Source organism: Hyla sarda, chromosome 13, assembly GCF_029499605.1.
Source record: "Hyla sarda isolate aHylSar1 chromosome 13, aHylSar1.hap1, whole genome shotgun sequence".
NCBI lineage: Eukaryota > Metazoa > Chordata > Amphibia > Anura > Hylidae > Hyla > Hyla sarda.
In genome coordinates this window covers 8700007-8718679 of record NC_079201.1, presented here as the reverse complement: position 1 = coordinate 8718679, position 18673 = coordinate 8700007, and the positions used below count along the sequence as shown (strand labels likewise).

Genomic DNA, 18673 nt, shown 5'->3' with positions numbered 1-18673 from the left:
TATGGCTTTCCTTGGACACTGGAAGGCACTACAGGCATCTGGTGGTGACTGGCATAGATGTAAAGGAGGGGCATACTTACCAACAGCTACAGTGTTGTCTGGGCATCTCATTGAACCAGGCCATGAATGGGCCAGAGTCCATGTATCTCCACCCAGACTGGGTATTTTGTGGGTGTTCCTGGGAGTTCACAGGAAGGTGGAGGATAAAATGGTGGTAGCTGTAGTTGGGTTTCGGGATTAGAACAACATGGCTGCTTTCATTCAGAATAAGCACCACACCTGTCAATGGGATGTGTCTGGTATTGCAGTTTGGCTGAGCTGTACTACTACATATAACCTGTAAAGAGCTGTGGCGCTGTTTCTGGACTAATACCATCATCATCTTATTATTCTGTACAACAACATGACCATTTGGGTCCCAGCTTTATACCAAGTGAACTCAGGACACGATGTGCAGATCTTTTCTACTTTATTGGTTGTGAGACATAGAAAGAAGAGAAATCATAGAGAGAGAATATAAAGAATCATAAAAGGAGAGGAAACTAAATCATTAGGGGGGAAATTCATTGTGAGGACTCGGCCGGTCCTGGTCAGGAATCCATTGTGGAGCCTGGAAGACAAAAATCTGATTAGGAGCGGATTTTTCCTTATTTGCTATGAAGAATAATACATCTGTTTGGGATGGGGTCACCTTGTGAGTGTGATCAGTCCCAAGAAGTATTTACCCCTCTATACTAAACATTTCTGAATGACAAGAGAGAGATATTTGTAGGAATTGTACAGTACATGACATCACAAGAAAACTTATCAAGAAGGGAGAAGCACAAGATGTGGACCCCAGGGGTCACTATGGAGGCCCTGAAGATAGAAACCCCTTGAGATCAGTGTGAGGTGAGGTTCATGGAAGGAAACACTCAAGTTTTACTAATTCTCAACCACTAAAGTAATAATAATAATGACTTGGAGCCAGAGGTGAGGGAATCTGCAGTAACTTTGCCAAATCTGAATCAGATCGGTCATCAATTAGTTAAGTCTGGCCAACCTTGTTCTGCTTTCATTGCCCATTAAAAATGGACACAGTCCTAGGAGACCTCAGGCTGTCATCCTGGACTTAGCCAGGTAACAGGAATGAATTTGGTCAGACTGAACTAATCACCCGCTGATCTGTTAGATTCAGGTTCGGCAGAAGTTACTGTAGATTTGTTCACCTCTGATTGGGACCTTATTGTTTTTGTGGCTTTTCAATGTGCATTAATTCAGGTGAATGAGGCCAAACTGCAACACCAGACCCGGCCTACAGTCATATTTGGTGCTATTGAAGGACGGCAATAAACCATGTAATTACATTACAAAGGGTTCAAAGGAAGACAAATAACTCATCAGGATATTTTTGTGGGGGACGGGGAACCTCATCACAGATGTTAAACCAGTCAGGTTGTAACCTAGGACCCCAGTTCTGCTTGTTCCTATATTAAAGGTGCAAACTTCGCTCTGGGCTTTATGAACATACTGTACTCACCTCCCCGGGTCTCACACAACTTTCCCTCTTTTCTGATTCTACCAGGTTCTGTGCTGTCTTGTCCCCCATACCTACTCAGCCAATCAATCAAGTTGAATGCAGCGCCTCAATATTAGTGAAACAAACATTTGTTCACATCATGATGGAATGAAACCTTTTTCAGTTTTTTTTCACTAATATTGGAGTTCTGCATTCAACTAGATTTTTTGTATTCTACGGGGACTGTTTGTGGACCTTAACCCCTTAAGGACCCAGCCCAAATATACCTTAAGGACCTGGCCATTTTTTGCACATCTGACCACTGTCACTTCAAGCATTAATAACTATAGGATGCTTTTACCTTTCATTCTGATTCCGAGATTGTTTTTTCGTGACATATTCTACTTTATGTTAGTGGTAAAATTTTGTCGATACTTGCATCATTTCTTGGTGAAAAATTCAAAAATTTGATGAAAAAATAGAAAATTTAGCATTTTTTTTAACTTTGAAGCTCACTGCTTGTAAGGAAAATGGATATTCCAAATAAATTATACATTGATTCACAGATACAATATGTCTACTTTATGTTTGCATCATAAAATTGATGTGTTTTTACTTTTGGAAGACACCAGAGGGCTTCAAAGTTCAGCAGCAATTTTCCAATTTTTCACAAAATTTTCAAAATCGGAATTTTTCAGGGACCAGTTCAGTTTTGAAGTGGATTTGAAGGGCCTTCATATTAGAAATACCCCATAAATGACCCCATTATAAAAACTGCACCCCTTAAAGTATTCAAAATGACATTCAGTAAGTGTGTTAACCCTTTAGGTGTTTCACAGGAATAGCAGCAAAGTGAAGGAGAAAATTCAAAATCTTCATTTTTTACACTCGCATGTTCTTGTAGACCCAGTTTTTGAATTTTTACAAGGGGTAATAGATGAAAAATCCCCCCAAAATTTGTAACCCAATTTCTCTAGAGTAAGGAAATACCTCATATGTGTATGACAAGTGTTCGGCGGGTGCACTAGAGGGCTCAGAAGGGAAGGAGCGACAATGGGATTTTTGAGAGGGAATTTTGCTGAAATGGTTTTTGGGGGGCATGTCGCATTTAGGAAGCCCCTATGGTGCCAGAACAGCAGAAAACCCCAACATGGCATATCATTTTGGAAACTACACCCCTCAAGGAATGTAACAAGGGGTCCGCTGAGCCTTAACACCCCACAGGTGTTTGATGACTTTTCGTTAAAGTTGGATGTGTAAATGAAAAAAAAAAAATTCTTACTAAAATGCAGTTTTTCCCCTAAATTTTACATTTTTACAAGGGGTAATAGGAGAAAATGACCCCCAAAGTTTGTAACCCCATTTCTTCTGAGTATGGAAATACCCCATGTTAGGACGTAAAATGATCTGCTGGCGAACTACAATGCTCAGAAGAGGAGGAGCGCCATTGAGCTTTTGGAAAGAGAATTCGTTTGGAATGGTAGTCAGGGGCCATGTGCGTTTACAAAGCCCCCCGTGGTTCCAGAACAGTGGACCCCCCCACATGTGACCCCATTTTGGAAACTACACCCCTCACAGAATTTAATAAGGGGTGCAGCGAGTATTTACACCCCACAGATCTTTGGAACAATGGGCTGTGCAAATGAAAAATTAAATTTTTCATTTTTACGGACCACTGTTCCAAAAATCTGTCAGACACCTGTGGGGCGTAAATTCTCAATGTACCCCTTATTACATTACGTGAGGGGTGTAGTTTCCAAAATGGGGTCACATGTGTCGGGGGTCCATTGTTCTGGCACTATGGGGCTTTGTAAACACATGTGGCCTTCAATTCCGGACAAATTTTCTCTACAAAATCCCAATGGCGCTCCTTCTCTTCTGAGCATTGTAGTTCGCCCGCAGAGCACTTTAAATTCACATATGGGGTATGTTCTTACTCAGAAGAGATGGGGTTACAAATTTGGGGGGGCTTTTTTCCTATTTTCCCTTGTGAAAATGAAAAATTTAGGGTAACACCAGCATTTTAGTGAAAAAATATAATTTTTTTCATTTTCCCATCCAACTTTAATGAAAATTCGTCAAACACATGTGGGGTGTTCAGGCTCACTATACCCCTTGTCACGTTCGGTGAGGGGTGTAGTTTCCAAAATGGGGTCACACGTGGGTATTTTTTTTTTTTTGCGTTTGTCAGAACCGCTGTAAAATCAGCCACCCCTGTGCAAATCACCAATTTAGGCCTCAAATGTACATAGTGCGCTCTCACTCCTGAGCCTTGTTGTTTGCCTGCAGAGCATTTTATGCCCACATCTGGGGTATTTCCGTACTCAGGAGAAATTGTGTTACAAATTTTGGGGGTCTTTTTTTCCTTTTACCGCTTGTGGAAATAAAAAGTATGGGGCAACACCAGCATGTTAGTGTAAATGTTTTAATTTTTTTACACTAACAGGCTGGTGTAGCCCCCAACTTTTCCTTTTCACAAGCGGTAAAAGGAAAAGAAGACCCCCAAAATCTGTAGTTCAATTTCTCCCGAGTACGGCGATACCCCCTATATGGCCCTAAACTGTTTCCTTGAAATACGACAGGGCTCCGAAGTAAGAGAGCACCATGCGCATTTGAGGACTAAATTAGGGATTGCATAGGGGGTGGACATAGGGGTATTCTACGCCAGTGATTCCCAAACAGGGTGCCTCCAGCTATTGCTAAACTCCCAGCATGCCTGGACAGTCAGTGGCTGTCCAGAAATGCTGGGAGTTGTTGTTTTGCAACAGCTGGAGGCTCCGTTTTGAAAACCCTGCCTTACAGGACGTTTTAAATTGTTTATTGGGGGGGGGGGGGGGGGGGACGGGACAGTGTAAGGGGTGTATATGTAGTGTTTTACTCTTTATTATGTTTTTTTTAATTAACTGGTGCCAGAAAGTTAAACATATTTGTAAATGACTTCTGTTAAAAAATCTTTACCCTTCCAGTACTTATTAGCAGCTGTATGCTACAGAGAAAATTATTTTTGAATTTTTTTTGTCTTGTCCACAGTGCTCTCTGCTGACACCTCTGTCTGTTTCAGGAACTGTCCGGAGCAAAATAGGTTTGCTATGGGGATTTTCTCCTGCTCTGGACAGTTCCTGATACGGTCATCAGGTGTCAGCAGAGAGCACTGTGGACAAGACAAAAAAGACATTAAAAAAGAAAAGAATTTCCTCTGTAGCATACAGCTGCTAATAAGTACTGGAAGGGTAAAGATTTTTTTAATAGAAATCATTTACAAATCTGTTTAACTTCCTGGCACCAATTGATTTAAAAAAAAAACAAAAAAACGTTTTCCACCGGAGTACCCCTTTACCCTTATGTTTTCTTACACCTATTTGTTTTTGTCTCATTGGGGAAGCTCCACCTCTTAAAGAGTTCTACTGAATTTATCTTTTGTACTCAGCCAATCAGTGACTAAGGCGGGACACCACAATGGCTGCTGATTGGCTGAGCAGTCTGGTCCTGTGGGGACGGGACAGCAGAGAACCTGGAAGAATTGGAGACCAGAGGAAAACTGGGAACATTGATAGCTGCGGAGGAGTATAGCATAATTATTATTTATACAGCCCCCAGCCCAGGAGCAAATTCAGCTTTTGCCTGGACAACGTCTGTAATATTGAACTGTGATTTTTAAATATCACATTCTAATGTATAGCATATGAATATTCTGATTTTACCTGCACAGAGAGGAAGATCATAGGACACCGCCACCGCCACCGCCAAGTAATTTGCCAACTTTGTCAACAACATCACCCAAAAGACCTCCAACGTTGCCAATTTCTGCACTTCTTACATGAACACCTCCACCCTGCATATATAGAAATAGGATATTAGATAACGTCACCATCACTTCTGTAACTTTTAGTTTAAAAAATTCTATCCTGGAAAAACTGGATGACACCCAATGAAATGAACACTATTGGTTAGACCAGTGCTCCCAAACCAGGGTGCCTTCAGCTGTTGCTAAACTACAACTCCAGCCTTTGGCTGTCCGGGCTTGCTGGGAGTTGTAGTTTTGCAACAGCTGGAGGCACCCTGGTTGGGAAGCACTGTGTTAGACACTGACTATATTCACCCAGGCCGGGGGTGGAATGGGATCTCCTCTCAGTCACTCGATAATGTGATAGCTGGTGGTGGCTGTGGTAACGCTGAATTTCTCAGATGTAGCAGAGCTGAATATACTCTTAAATAGCCCCACACCTGTTTATGGGTTATAAATGGTATTGCAGGTCAGCTCAATTGAGGTGAATAGGATTAAAGGGGTATTCCAGGCAAAACCTTTTTTTATATATATCAACTGGCTCCGGAAAGTTAAACAGATTTGTAAATTACTTCTATTAAAAAATCTTAATCCTTCCAATAGTTATTAGCTTCTGAAGTTTTCTGTCTAACTGCTCAATGATGATGTCACGTCCCGGGAGCTGTGCATGATGGGAGAATATCCCCATAGGAACTGCACAGCTCCCGGGACGTGAGTCATCAGAGAGCAGTTAGACAGAAAACAAAACTCAACTTTAGAAGCTAATAACTATTGTAAGGATTAAGATTTTTTAATAGAAGTAATTTACAAATCTGTTTAGCTTTCCGGAGCCAGTTGATATATAAAAAAAAAGTTTTGGCCTGGAATACCCCTTTAAGACCCAATACCGCACACAACTTGTAGACTGGGGTGGTGATCTGTGAAAGAAAAGATCTTTGCTTTTCTAATCACTGACAATCATTTAAAGGGGACCTGTTATCACTTTCATTCTACCTGCACCACAGTCCTTTGATTGGTCCCCAATGGCTTCCCCCCCCCCTCCCCCGCTGGCCTTGATTGATAGATCACTTCCAATACACCAACAGGATAAGATTGATCAATGAAGGCCAGCAGGGTGGAAAGAAGCTACTGGCGACCACCCAATGATTTTGGTTCAGGCAGCATGAAAGTGATGACAGGTTTATTTTAGGTTAAAGTCTATAACACGGCTTCTCAACTACTTTGTGTCACTTCTCATACTGGAGTCTTACATGGCAGAGTGGACTCAGGGTCCAGGGTAAATGCCACCACTGCCCAACCTGACCCCCCCAACCCCATCCCCGTTTCCCCAAAGTACAAATTCTTCTCTGCTGCATCTAAGCTTTATCCAGGATATAAGACTTGTTTGCAAATTTTGAAGCACATGTTCCCCCTATGACAATATGGATATTTAGGATGGTGATTTACTTACCACGTTTCCAGCGGCTCCTCCAAGGCCTCCAGTGCCTCCTCCAAGGCCTCCTCCAGCGGCTCCTCCAAGGCCTCCAGCGCCTCCTCCAAGGTTTCCTCCAAGGCCTCCTCCAGCGCCTCCTAAAGAGCCTCCCAACTGAGCAGCAACTGCAAAATGGAAAATAAAGCATCATTGAGCCATGATATAAAATGTATAATATTGTTACTACTATACTGATACAGATATTTATTTTATCAAGTTATATCTGTCTCTGGTAATGTTGAAAACTAATATGGCTTCTTCTCTGGAATCATCCAGATTCCCATAATCCCAAGACGTTAGAGATATATAACTGGATAACTGAGGTGAAATGGAGCCTGGGAAAACTGGGTGACCAATAATGACAGTATCTGGTGGCCTAGGGCAGTAACGTTGATGTTCGTGTCCATGATAGTCTAGGGCAGTGGAGGATGTTTACATCAATCCAGATGATAAAATCTGCCTAAAGATCCAGATATATGGACATATAGCTAGTATGGTCTGGAGTCCAGGAAATCTGGGTGACAGATAAGATAATAATGTACACACTTACCATAGGCGCTAGCGATGACAACAAGGAGGAGAATAGTGAAAGCCTTCATGGTGGAGATGACTGGGTTTAAACCTCTGTCTAAATAATCTCAACTCTACTGCACATACCCTGTACTGGATGATGCCGCCCTATATATAGCTCAGGATACAGTATCAGGATACAGGGGAGGGAGGTGACTCTTCCATCGTTGTTTGGCACTTGGCAAAGATTAAAAGACTCCAAGATGATAAACAAGTGAAGCTCATGAAGTTCATTGCATTTTATCAGATAATCTCAATCTCTTAGGACAATATTACCCATATGGTGTTTACTTTGAAGATGATTTTGAGTTTAATTCGCAGATTTTTGTCTATAATAATTCTATTGTTTACTGGGCTTAAACTGTAAATGTAATTTCAGAACACTTCAGTTGTGTCATAGAAACCGTGCTGAGACCCTCACCCATCATTTAAAGGGTTTATCCAGGTAAAAACTTTTTTATATATATCAACTGGCTCCGGAAAGTTAAACAGATTTGTAAAATATGCAATAATCAAGGAAAAAGATCCAGCAACTCACCGCCAAGATGACCGAAAAAATGGAGGCACAGCGAGGAAGCAGGTGGACAGGTGGATGAAACGGGTGGCTCAGAGGCCTCTGAGCCACCCGTTTCATCCACCTGTCCACCTGCTTCCTCGCTGTGCCTCCATTTTTTCAGTCATCTTGGCGGTGAGTTGCTGGATCTTTTTCCTTGATTATTGCATATTTGTTCTCATCCCTTGGATCCCGGCACCACCACTAGGCTACAATTTATTACATTGGTTGGACTGCTTTGTTTTACCTTTGATACGTGGACTCCTATTGTTGTTGGTACACGTTACTTCCACCCGTATTTTGTACACACGTGTTTTTGGTATGTGCCTCCCCTTACTTCTTCTTCATTTATCAGATTTGTAAATTACTTCAATTTAAAAAATCTTAATCCTTTCAGTACTTATGAGCTGCTAAAGTTGAGTTGTTCTTTTCTGTCTAAGTGCTCTCTTATGACACCTTTCTCGGGAACTGTCCAGAGTAGAAGCAAATCCCCATAGCAAACCTCTTCTACTCTGTGCAGTTCCCGAAACAAGCAGAGATGTCAGCAGAGAGCACTGTTGCCAGACTGAAGCAATTCAACTTCAGCAGCTGATAATTATTGGAAGGATTAAGATTTTTTTAATAGAAGTAATTTACAAATCTATTAACTTTCTGGACCCAGTTGATATAAAAAGAAAGTTTTTTTTCTGGAATACCCCTTTAACCCCCTGCAGGGCGCACAGGTTCGCCCTGACATCCTGGTAGTTAAGGAAATCATTCAGCAGGCACCCTGTGCAAACCCCTGGGGGCTCCTGAGACGATCAATTCAGATCGGCGATTTGCAGCGATTCCTGGCTGATTGGGTCTGTGGTGAACTGATTGCAGGAAAATAGGGATGATCAGAGCTGTCAGAGACAGCTCCAACCATCCTGAAGGATAGGAGTGATGTGGCAGGGGTGCCACTTCCTCCTATCCCCTGCCATTGGTCGGTTAGGTCTGACCGACCATTAGCGGGGGGGGGTTTAAAGTTGAAATCCCGCTCTGCCTGCCCCTGGATGTCTGGGCAGAGCTGGGGGTACATGGCGGCGGGTGCCAGGGCACTTCAGGACGGCGAGGGATCGGCGATTGCGGCGGGACCAGCAGCAGGCAGCGGTGGGATGGGCGGCAGTAAGGAGGCAGCGGTGGAGGCAGCAGTGAAGATCAGTGCTAAGTGATCTTCACTGCTGCCTTCTAGGAGTTGCCAAACTACAACTCTCAACATGGCCAGACAGCCAAAGGCTGTCTAGGCATGCTGGAAGTTATAGTTTTGCAACATCTGGAGGGCCACAGTTTGGAGACCACTTTGCAGTGGTGTACAAACTGTAGCCCTTCTAGATGTTGCAGAATTACAACTCCCAACATGTCCTTCGGCTGTCTGGGCATGCTGGGAGTTGTAGTTTTGCAGCAACTAGAGGCACACTGGTTGTGAAACACTGAGTTAAGTAACAAACTCTGTGTTTTGCAACCAGTGTGCCCCCAACTGTTGCATAACTACAACCCCCATCATGCACAGACAGCCACAGGGCATGCTGGGAGTGTTAGTAGTATGCCTCCAGCTGTTGCATAACTACAGTGGTCTCCAAACAGGTTCTCCGCCAGTTGTTGCATAACTACAGCTCCCAGCATGCCCTTCAGCTGTCACTACATGCTGACATTTGTAGTTTTTGCAACAGCTGAAGGATGCTGGGAGTTGTAGTTTTGCAACAGCTGGAGGCACACTAGTTGCAAAACACTGAGTTAAGTAACAAACTCTGTGTTTTGCAACCAGTGTGCCTCCAGCTGTTGCATAATGACAACCCTCAGCATGCACAGACAGCCAAAGGTCATGATGGTAGTGGTAGTTTTGCTGGAGGTTTTACTGTATTGTTACCCCTATGTCCTACAGACACATCTGTTTCCCTATCTAGGTCATAAAAAGGATGTTCTTAGATGTTAAGGCAATTTAGGCCACAATTAGGACAAGAGGGGCATATGCCATAAAATAATTAAAGAAGGAAACATTTTTCTTTTACTTATATAATGCAGCACAGGATATTATTAAAGAATAATGTGGTGTCCCAGCCAGGGCCGGATTAAGAGCATCATGGGCCTGGTGCTGAAGATTTTGATTCTTTTTTATAGAAATATATAAAATGAAGACACAACAGAAAGCAATTTAGTTTAACACAAATAAAGTGCATTCCTCGCATGTTTTATGCACATTAAATTACCAGGATAGATGAATATATGTTGGTGTATGGAAACTTTGCATATCTTTATAGAATCTGTTCTTCAGCTATTTAAAAAAAAAAAAACACACACACACTTTTATGGGGGCCTAGAGTGTCAGAGTTGTGGTAGAGGGTCCGCTATACTCCCAGACTATAACATCTATCTGATATAAAGTCCCACCCACTGCTTCTTTGGTTAACACCAGGGCTTGGTTACCAGCGACGTGTTGACAACCTGTGCATGCGACGTGAATGGGGATCGGGCTTCACAAGCTGCAAGTCTGAATTCAAAGCTGTCAGACTGCTCATCCATCACAATCCCCATTCACAGCGGATAGGGGATGCATGTGTCAAAGAAGGTGCGGAGAAGTGATGTGGCCTTGTAGCACAGCGCACTCTAGCCACACCTCTTTGACACTTAATGTACCCCGACACATTGTTTAGCAAAATAAAGGATCAAACAACATCTATGAAGATATACAAAGTATCGAACATCTTTTTTGGCTATGCTAGCAATTTCATATGCATAAAACATACGACAGATGCACTTTGAACAATTTTAATTACTAATAAAGTGCCATAACAGAAACCTTATAGAAAAGATTTCTGCAATTATCCGGCACCCTTGGCCCCTCTATACAAACACTCTATGGGTATGTTCACATGACAGAATGTCCGTTGGGAATTCCACATTAATATCCCACAGCAGCAGAGTCCCATTGATTTAAATGAGAAGCTGCTGCACTGTTCACACGGCATGTTTCTTGTGCATAAATTCAGATTCTGGCATCCACAGAAAGAATAGACTCGTCTATTCTTTTTGCGGATCCCGCATGAAAATGCATTGCCGTCTATGAGACAGTGCATTCCCAAGCAGTCCTAGTGCCCTCCAGTTAGTCAAATGTGTGGAATGTCCAAACTTGTATTCCATTGTTCGCAAGTTTGAACCCCGCCCATCTATAGTGCCCAAATGGTTATAATGTCATATCTTTGTGGGACTCACAGGCAATATCTTCTCTCATTAGAGTTGTCTTCTTTTATTCTTTTTTTCCATCTGGCTCGGACCGCTGTGACGATTCATTCCAGACGTGTATCGTTTCTGCAGAATTATTAGGGAAACATTTTAGGTGCAGCAATTACCCAGCACCACATAATAGTAGTACAGCTATAAGAAGATATGTCATTCAAAAACAAGGAAAATGTCTTCACACCTAGCTTTTTCATGCTCCTGAATGGCATATCTGTTTATAATAGCTGAGCTGATATAAGCAGATATGCCATTGAGGAGCATGAAAAAGCTAAATGGGAAATTGTCACCCAGCTTTTTTGTGTTCCTGAATTGCGTATCTGCTTATAGGCACATCTGTCTTATAGCAGATCTATTATGAACAGATATGCCATTCAGAAACATGGAAAAGCCAGGTGAAAAATTGTCACTAAGCGTTTTCATGCTCCTGAATGCCATTGCTGTTTTTCCACCTACAGACTCATACAAGGGCTTGTTTGCTGCGTCACCAATTATACTTTGCAATGACATCACTTCTTTTACCATGAAATCTACAGGGAAACACACAAAAAAATATTAGTGGGCGAAAATAAAAAACATAAAAAATGCAATGTTGCTGTTTTTTGTGGCTTTCTAAACAGTGCACTTTTTGCAAACAGTGACATATTGGAAGAAATGTATCAAAACCTGTATAGTGGAAGAGAGGTGCAGTTGCCCATAACAACCAATCAGGTCACTTCTTTCATTTTTCAGAGGCCTTTATAAAAATGAAAGAAGCGATCTGACTGGTTGCTATGGGCAACTGCACCACACTTCCTTGACACAGGTTTTGCCAAATCTCCACCAATAGCTTTATTCTGTAGGTCCATACGATCACAACAATACCCAAATTGGATCATTGACCATGCGGATTACTCAACATTATATTTTGATATTTTGTACATTTACACATATGTTTATTTTTGTTTAAATTTTTTATATGCAAAATGAGAAGGGAGGTGATTCAAACCTTTATTAGGAAAGGGGTTAATTAAATTTTATTACTTTTTATTATTTTATAACACACTTTTTTGCTGGAAGGGGTTAAGCACATTTGTCTATAACTTCTAGGCAAATGTGTCTATAATAGCTGAGCTATTATAAGCAGATATGCCATTCAGGAGTATGGAAAAGCTAGGTGACAAAATTGTCACCTAGCTTTTCTGGGCTCCTGAAAGGCATATCTGTTTACCATAGCTCAACTTATAGATAGATTTATCAATAACGGTTAGTCAAATCTGTCTATAATAGCTATAAAACCCTTCAGCCGGATAGCCCCTTTAAGGCCCCGTTCACACTACGGAATTCTCGTGGCTGAATTCCGCAAGCGGAGATTCCGCCTGGCGGCCACTGCCGAAGGTACTTTGGCGCTAGTGCCGCGGGGCACTGAGCCGTCTCCATTGACGGCTATGGTCTGCTCGCGGAATCCGCGCAAAGAATGAACATGTTCTTTCTTTGCACGGAATACATTAATGTGGACGGGTCTCCGCGATACCCGTTCACACTGCGGAATTTCAGCGGCGGACATTTCCGCCGCTGAAATTCCGCAGTGTGAACGGGTCTTGCTGAGACCCCTCCACACAAATGTTAAAGCTCACACCGCGTAATTCCGCCCGGAAATTCCGCGGCAATTACGTAGTGTGAACGGGGCCTAACAGTGTATTGTGACATCACTGTGCATATTAACCCTGTACTGGCATGTCACAGTATATATTAACCCTGTATTGTGATGTCACTGTGCATATTAACCCTGTACTGTAAATCACTGTATAGTGTTAATATGCACAGCACCATCACAGTACATGGTTAATATACACAGTAATATCACAGTACAGGGGGAGGCCGTGCTGCAAAGTACAGGGTTAAGCAGTGATGTCACAGTACAGCGTCAGTGTGGCACTGCACATAGTAGTAGGGAGGGCATATAGCATGATGGGTATCATGGGTGGCATGGGTCGGCCAGGGCATGGTCAGTGTTATCATGACTGTGTAATGTTTTTGTAGCCGGCTGCTAGAGTAGTGGAGCATGGTGGTGGGGAAAAAGGCACAGGAGGCTGCGGCTGCACTGTCTGTGTTTACATACTGCGGTGCATGGGTGGACTGACAACTCATGGGGCCACCATGCTCCATCCATGTGCAATACAAAAAAAATGATATTTTAATTCCTTTGGGACACAATCCCTTTTGGCCTTGAGCCAAGATGGATAGATAGATCAGTGTTTCCCAACCAGGGGGGCTTCAGCTGTTGCAAAACTACAACTCCCAGTATGCCCATACAGCCAAAGGCTCTTAAGGCATGCTGGGAGTTGTAGTTTTGCAGCAGTTGGAGGCACCCTGGTTGGGAAACACAGATAGATAGATATGAGATAGATATGAGATAGATAGATATAGATAGAAATGAGATATATAGATAGATGTGAGATAGATAGATAGGTGCTAGATAGACAGATAGATCAGTGTTTCCCACCCGAGGTGTCTCCAGCTGTTGCAAAACTACAACTGAGCTGTCCAGGCATACTGACGGTTGTAGTTTTGCAGCAGCTGGAGGCACACTGTTGGGAAGCATAGAAACATAGATGGATAATTACATATCTATCTCTCTCATATCTATCTACCTATCTATCTGCGTTTTCCAAATAGGGTGTCCCCAGCCGTTGGGAGCATGTTGGGAGTTGTAGTTTTGCAACAGCTGGAGGCTCACTGATTTGAAAACTGGGGGATTACCACCGATCAAAATGAGAAACCATTAAGGCTCCCATAAATGTTGGAATTACCTCAACAGGACTAACTGCATAACAGATGACCTCCGACCTCCAGCCAGTGGATGTCCGGCCATGCTGGGAGTTGTAGTTTTGCAAAAGGGAAGCCATGATTTATCTTTCATGATCAGTGTGGATCCTCTGGAGGAGGCAGACAGGTGTTTGGCTGTCCGGCCATGCTGGGAGTTGTAGTTTTGCAAAAGGGAAGCCATGATTTATCTTTCATGATCAGTGTGGATCCTCTGGAGGAGGCAGACAGGTGTTTGGCTGTCTTGGCTTGCTGGGAGTTGTAGTTTTGCAAAAGGGAAGCCATGATTTATCTTTCGTGATCACTGTGGATCCTCTGGAGGAAGAAGACAGGTGTTTGGCTTTCCGGGTATGCTGGGTGTTGAAGTTTTGCAACATCTGGAGGGCCACAGTTTGAGACCACTGGTCTATAACATCTCAGGCCAGAGTGGGCGACCAGTAACAGCAAGAAATGACATCTAATCCATCGCTCACACTCAGGTGACCAGACAACTTGGAGAAATGACCCAATGACACCAATAGCTTCCTATGATTTTACAGAACAAAGATCTTTCTAGGAGGGATAGAACAGACTGGGGTCAATAATAATCCGGGCTCCATTAGTCCATTTTGTAGCGTAAGAGAAAGTGTTTGCCCTAATGTTCAATCTGCTGAGAGACAATGAAGGAAGAGACTGTGGTCAGTCAACCCTACACCACATGTGGCATGGCCCTACCCCTGCTGCCTTACCCTATGTATGTGTAAAATCTCAAAACAGAGGTTTTGGAGGCAGATGCGGCTGTTGTACTTCTGGTGGGGGGCAAGTCTGCCTTCCCAGATCTCATCAGCATCTTATCTCTCCAGAAAAACAGTCACAAAGGAGCCCTTGTAGGCCTACATGGGGCCCCTACCACTTCCCAGCAGGAACAGGGCCTGCTCCACACCGTCCTGGAGCACAGACAGAAAAATATCAGTCCCTATATCGGACAAGTGAACTGCACCTGATAACATGAGACGCCTGTTGTCTCCATCTAATTGTCGATGCCGGACGACAACTCTAATTCGAGACCTAATGAAGTGGGTGCAAATTGACCGTTCACCTTGCTTTTTCCATGGTCTCCACATCCCAGGGGAAAAATCAAAGCAAACAAATTACTTATCAACAGCTGTATGCTCCAGAGGAAGTTGTGTAGTTATTTCCAGTCTGACCACAGTGCTCTCTGCGGACACCTCTGTCCATGTCAGGAACTGTTCAGAGAAGCAGATCCCCACAGCAACCCTCTCAGAACAGTTCCTGATACGGACAGAGGTGTCAGGAGAGAGCACTGTGGTCAGAACTACACAGCTTCCTTTGGAGCATACAGCATCTGATAAGTACTGGAAGGATTAAGATTTTTACATAGAAGTTATTTATAAATCTGGAAACAAAATTTCAACCACCCCTCAAGGATACCACCCTACTGGGTGCACAGTGAAAAAATGGTTTGAAGACAGTTTGTTTGAACAATGCAAATTATATTTATTAAAATACAATAAAAAATATTCAATTAAAAAACATTTGAACAGAGCAATATTGAATATATTGGATTACCATAGGGCCCTAATGGTATATATTCATAGTGATATATGAGGCACTGCAGTTGTAAATAATGGCTGACTGTCCGGATTGTACTGTTAAACCGGCAATTTGTATATCTGGTTGTAAAGTCCTTTGTGTGGATTGGACTAAAAATGTCTGTAGTCTCTATGGAGATAAATAATGCTCACCGTGTCCGCTGGTCCCGTACTGCGACGGGCCGAAAATGATGGGAGAAGCAGTTCTACTTCACAAGCAGAGCGTTGATTTCGGCTTGGTTTGGGAGCGGTGATATAGCAGATGGCTCCCACGCTGGAGGTCCGTTGCTGCGGCGTGCGGCTGTTGTAATGTCGGACCCTCGCTGGCTTACTCCGGCAGAAATGCTCGCGGTGGTGGCAGCATGTCAGGCATGTAAGGTGGAATCAGAAGCAGGTGAGTGTGTCAGATGGATAGAAATCCCGGCTGGAGCAGCAGGTCTATAAGCGGCTGGTTTAGGTTAAGTCGGCTTCTGAATAGGCAGTGCGTCTTTGTAGTGCTGCCTATTCAGAAGCCGACTCACCTGCTTCTGATTCCATTTATCTGTTTAACTTTCTGGCACCAGTTGGTTTAGGGTACATTCCCACACGGCGTATTTGCTGCTGCGTATTTTATTTTCTCTGTTGAAGTCAATGGGTAGGAAAATACGCAGCACCAAATACGCAGCAAATACGCAGCAAAATACGCCGTGTGGGAACGTACCCTTAAAAACATTTTGTTCCCACAGAAGGATTGCTTTAAGATTTGTTGCCGTGTGTCCTTCATGCTCTCCTGTTTAAGAGAGAAAAAACGATTCACTGATTCAGTAGCACAACAAAATTAATTAATTAAATTTTATTCAGAAAAAAATACATGAAAAAACAAATTTGTACACATAATGACCAATAGTCCAAGACACAAACACATTAAAAACACTCAAAATTCGGGCTACACATGCCAGTACACAGCTTAGGGGAGGCGCCATGAACCCCCTCACCTACACTGACCCCCGTCCTCCTATACAATAAATGAAATCAATGCTCCTTAGCCCTAATATAAAAATATACAATATAATATTATATTGTATATTTTCTGTATTCAGACTGGTATTTATATTAGGGCTAAGGAGCATTGATTTCATTTATTGTATAGGAGGACGGGTGTCAGTGTATGTGAGGGGGTTCATGGCAACTCCCCTAAGCTGTGTACTGGCATGTGTAGCCAGAATTTTAAGTGTTTTTAATGTGTTTGTGACTTGGACTATTGGTCATTATGTGTACAAATTAATTTTTTCATGTTTTTTTTTTTTTTTTTTTTTCATTTTTCTGAATAAAATTGTATTAATTCATTTTGGTGTGCTACGGAATCAGTGAATCCTTTTTTCTCTATTTAACTTGTTATGTTTTTTTCACTGAGTAGCACCCATTTACAATATTAGGTTGAACCCCCTTACTCTCTTTGTTTGCTTCATTCTCTCCTGACCATCTCCTGGCATCTGACCTCCTGCTCTCCATCCTTTTGTGAACCTTTCTGGTCGGTATTCTTCTTGTTTGGTGGCACATCTGGTGTAACCTTTAGCTCACATCCATGATATTTGTCTCCTAAAGACCGGGGCCCACTAATGTACCTTTGATTGAATTTCTGTCATACTTTGAGGTAGACATATAAAGGTATTCTGACATATACTGTAACATATTTACAAGGGTCCCTTCATATTGATAGACCAAACACCATCTACTAGAAGTAACGTTCCATCCATTTCCGGAACATCTACTGCTTTTGTGTTCCTCCCTAGTAGACGATATTCAGTCCATTAAAGTAAATGATCCCATGCTGACTTTGCTTTTTGGAAGACAATGTGACCTAAACAAGAATAATTCTGGTGTGTGTTTTTCCTATGTTATAGTGGCCACCATGAGGGAGAAATGATGTGATATTTTAATAATTTGGATTCTCAGAACGTGATGATACCAACATGTAACATACGGATTGTTCTGCTGATTCCTGTAGACTTATCCTTATATACTTGTCTTTTTATTCACTTTGTGCATTGGATGATGTTACTTGTATTATACCACATGGCCACTGAAGCAAGAACAATACTGATATTACTGCTCTGCTACAGAATTTAAAAAAATTGGTGACCTCAGAGACTTTTTATTCAGCAAATCTGCAAAAAAAACTACTTTTAAAGGGACAGTGACTGTGACTAAATACTCCTTTATCTGCAGCAAAAGATGTAACACTCGACGTTGTGCTAAAGTAACTGCATTGTATTGGATTTGCATAAGATGTTTCAGTAAAGTGCTAAAAGGGTACTCCGGCGCAAAACATCCCCTATCAAAAGGATAAGGGATAAGATGTTAGATTGCGGGGATCCGGCCACTGCGGACCCCTGCGATCGCCAGCACAGCACCCTGGTCATCCGTGCATGGAGCTCCATGCTCCCGTGTCTGGACACCGCTGCTGCTGGCCCGGAGATTGCGGGGGTCCCCAGCGGTGGGACCTCCGCGATCGAACATCTTATTCCCTATCCTTTTGATAGGGGATAAGATGTTTTGCACCGGAGTACCCCTTTAAGGTTGTTTCACAAACTCATAGCACTTTGCACTATGGGGACAACTCAGTTAATAAAGGGCAGTTGCGCTAAAAAGGAATTTCAGGTTAGCTACACCATCCTGCCATGTGACTTAACATGTGAAGAACTACTACTCCCAGCTGACCTGTATTAAAACTGCCCCTGCTCACTATAAAGGTATGTGATTGTATTTTCTTGTTTACTCCTATGGCTTTCCTTGGACACTGGAAGGCACTACAGGCATCTGGTGGTGACTGGCATAGATATAAAGGAGGGGCATACTTACCAACAGCTACAGTGTTGTCTGGGCATCTCATTGAACCAGGCCATGAATGGGCCAGAGTCCATGTATCTCCACCCAGACTGGGTATTTTGTGGGTGTTCCTGGGAGGTCACAGGAAGGTGGAGGATAAAATGGTGGTAGCTGTAGTTGGGTTTTGGGATTAGAACAACATGGCTGCTTTCATTCAGAATAAGCACCACACCTGTCAATGGGATGTGTCTGGTATTGCAGTTTGGCTGAGCTGTACTACTACATATAACCTGTAAAGAGCTGTGGCGCTGTTTCTGGATAAAATAATCATCATCTT

General features: G+C 42.7%; 2 protein-coding genes across 6 annotated transcripts in view; one reads left to right on the top strand and one right to left on the bottom strand.

The window, feature by feature from the left end:
* LOC130297721 (urotensin-2 receptor-like) overlaps positions 1 to 18673 on the top strand; it is a 645128-nt gene that overhangs the window by 188191 nt on the left and 438264 nt on the right. The gene's annotated exons all lie outside the window — the stretch shown is intronic.
* Positions 466 to 16007, bottom strand: LOC130297727 (uncharacterized). Of its 2 annotated transcripts, XR_008849660.1 has the most exons (5): positions 15682 to 16007; positions 11108 to 11203; positions 6733 to 6878; positions 5200 to 5330; positions 466 to 610 (listed from the first exon to the last, which is right to left on the bottom strand). XR_008849660.1 is itself a non-coding variant. In XM_056550524.1 (4 exons), exons 1-3 carry the CDS (start codon positions 7350 to 7352, stop codon positions 5217 to 5219), a joined length of 309 nt encoding a protein of 102 aa, XP_056406499.1. In that variant the 5' UTR covers positions 7353 to 7405; the 3' UTR covers positions 466 to 610; positions 5200 to 5216. The 2 variants fall into 2 exon arrangements, 1 of the variants encoding a protein (XP_056406499.1); XM_056550524.1 differs by lacking the exons at positions 11108 to 11203; positions 15682 to 16007 and adding an exon at positions 7304 to 7405.

Excerpts from the sequence above, each read along its gene's own strand:
- LOC130297727 (XM_056550524.1), bottom strand. The coding sequence starts at position 7,352 with ATGAAGGCTTTCACTATTCTCCTCCTTGTTGTCATCGCTAGCGCCTAT. Across the intron at positions 6,879-7,303 it reads TGTCATCGCTAGCGCCTATG|TTGCTGCTCAGTTGGGAGGC; the intron begins GTAAGTGTGTAC and ends TCCATTTTGCAG. Across the intron at positions 5,331-6,732 it reads GAGGAGCCGCTGGAAACGTG|GGTGGAGGTGTTCATGTAAG; the intron begins GTAAGTAAATCA and ends CTATATATGCAG.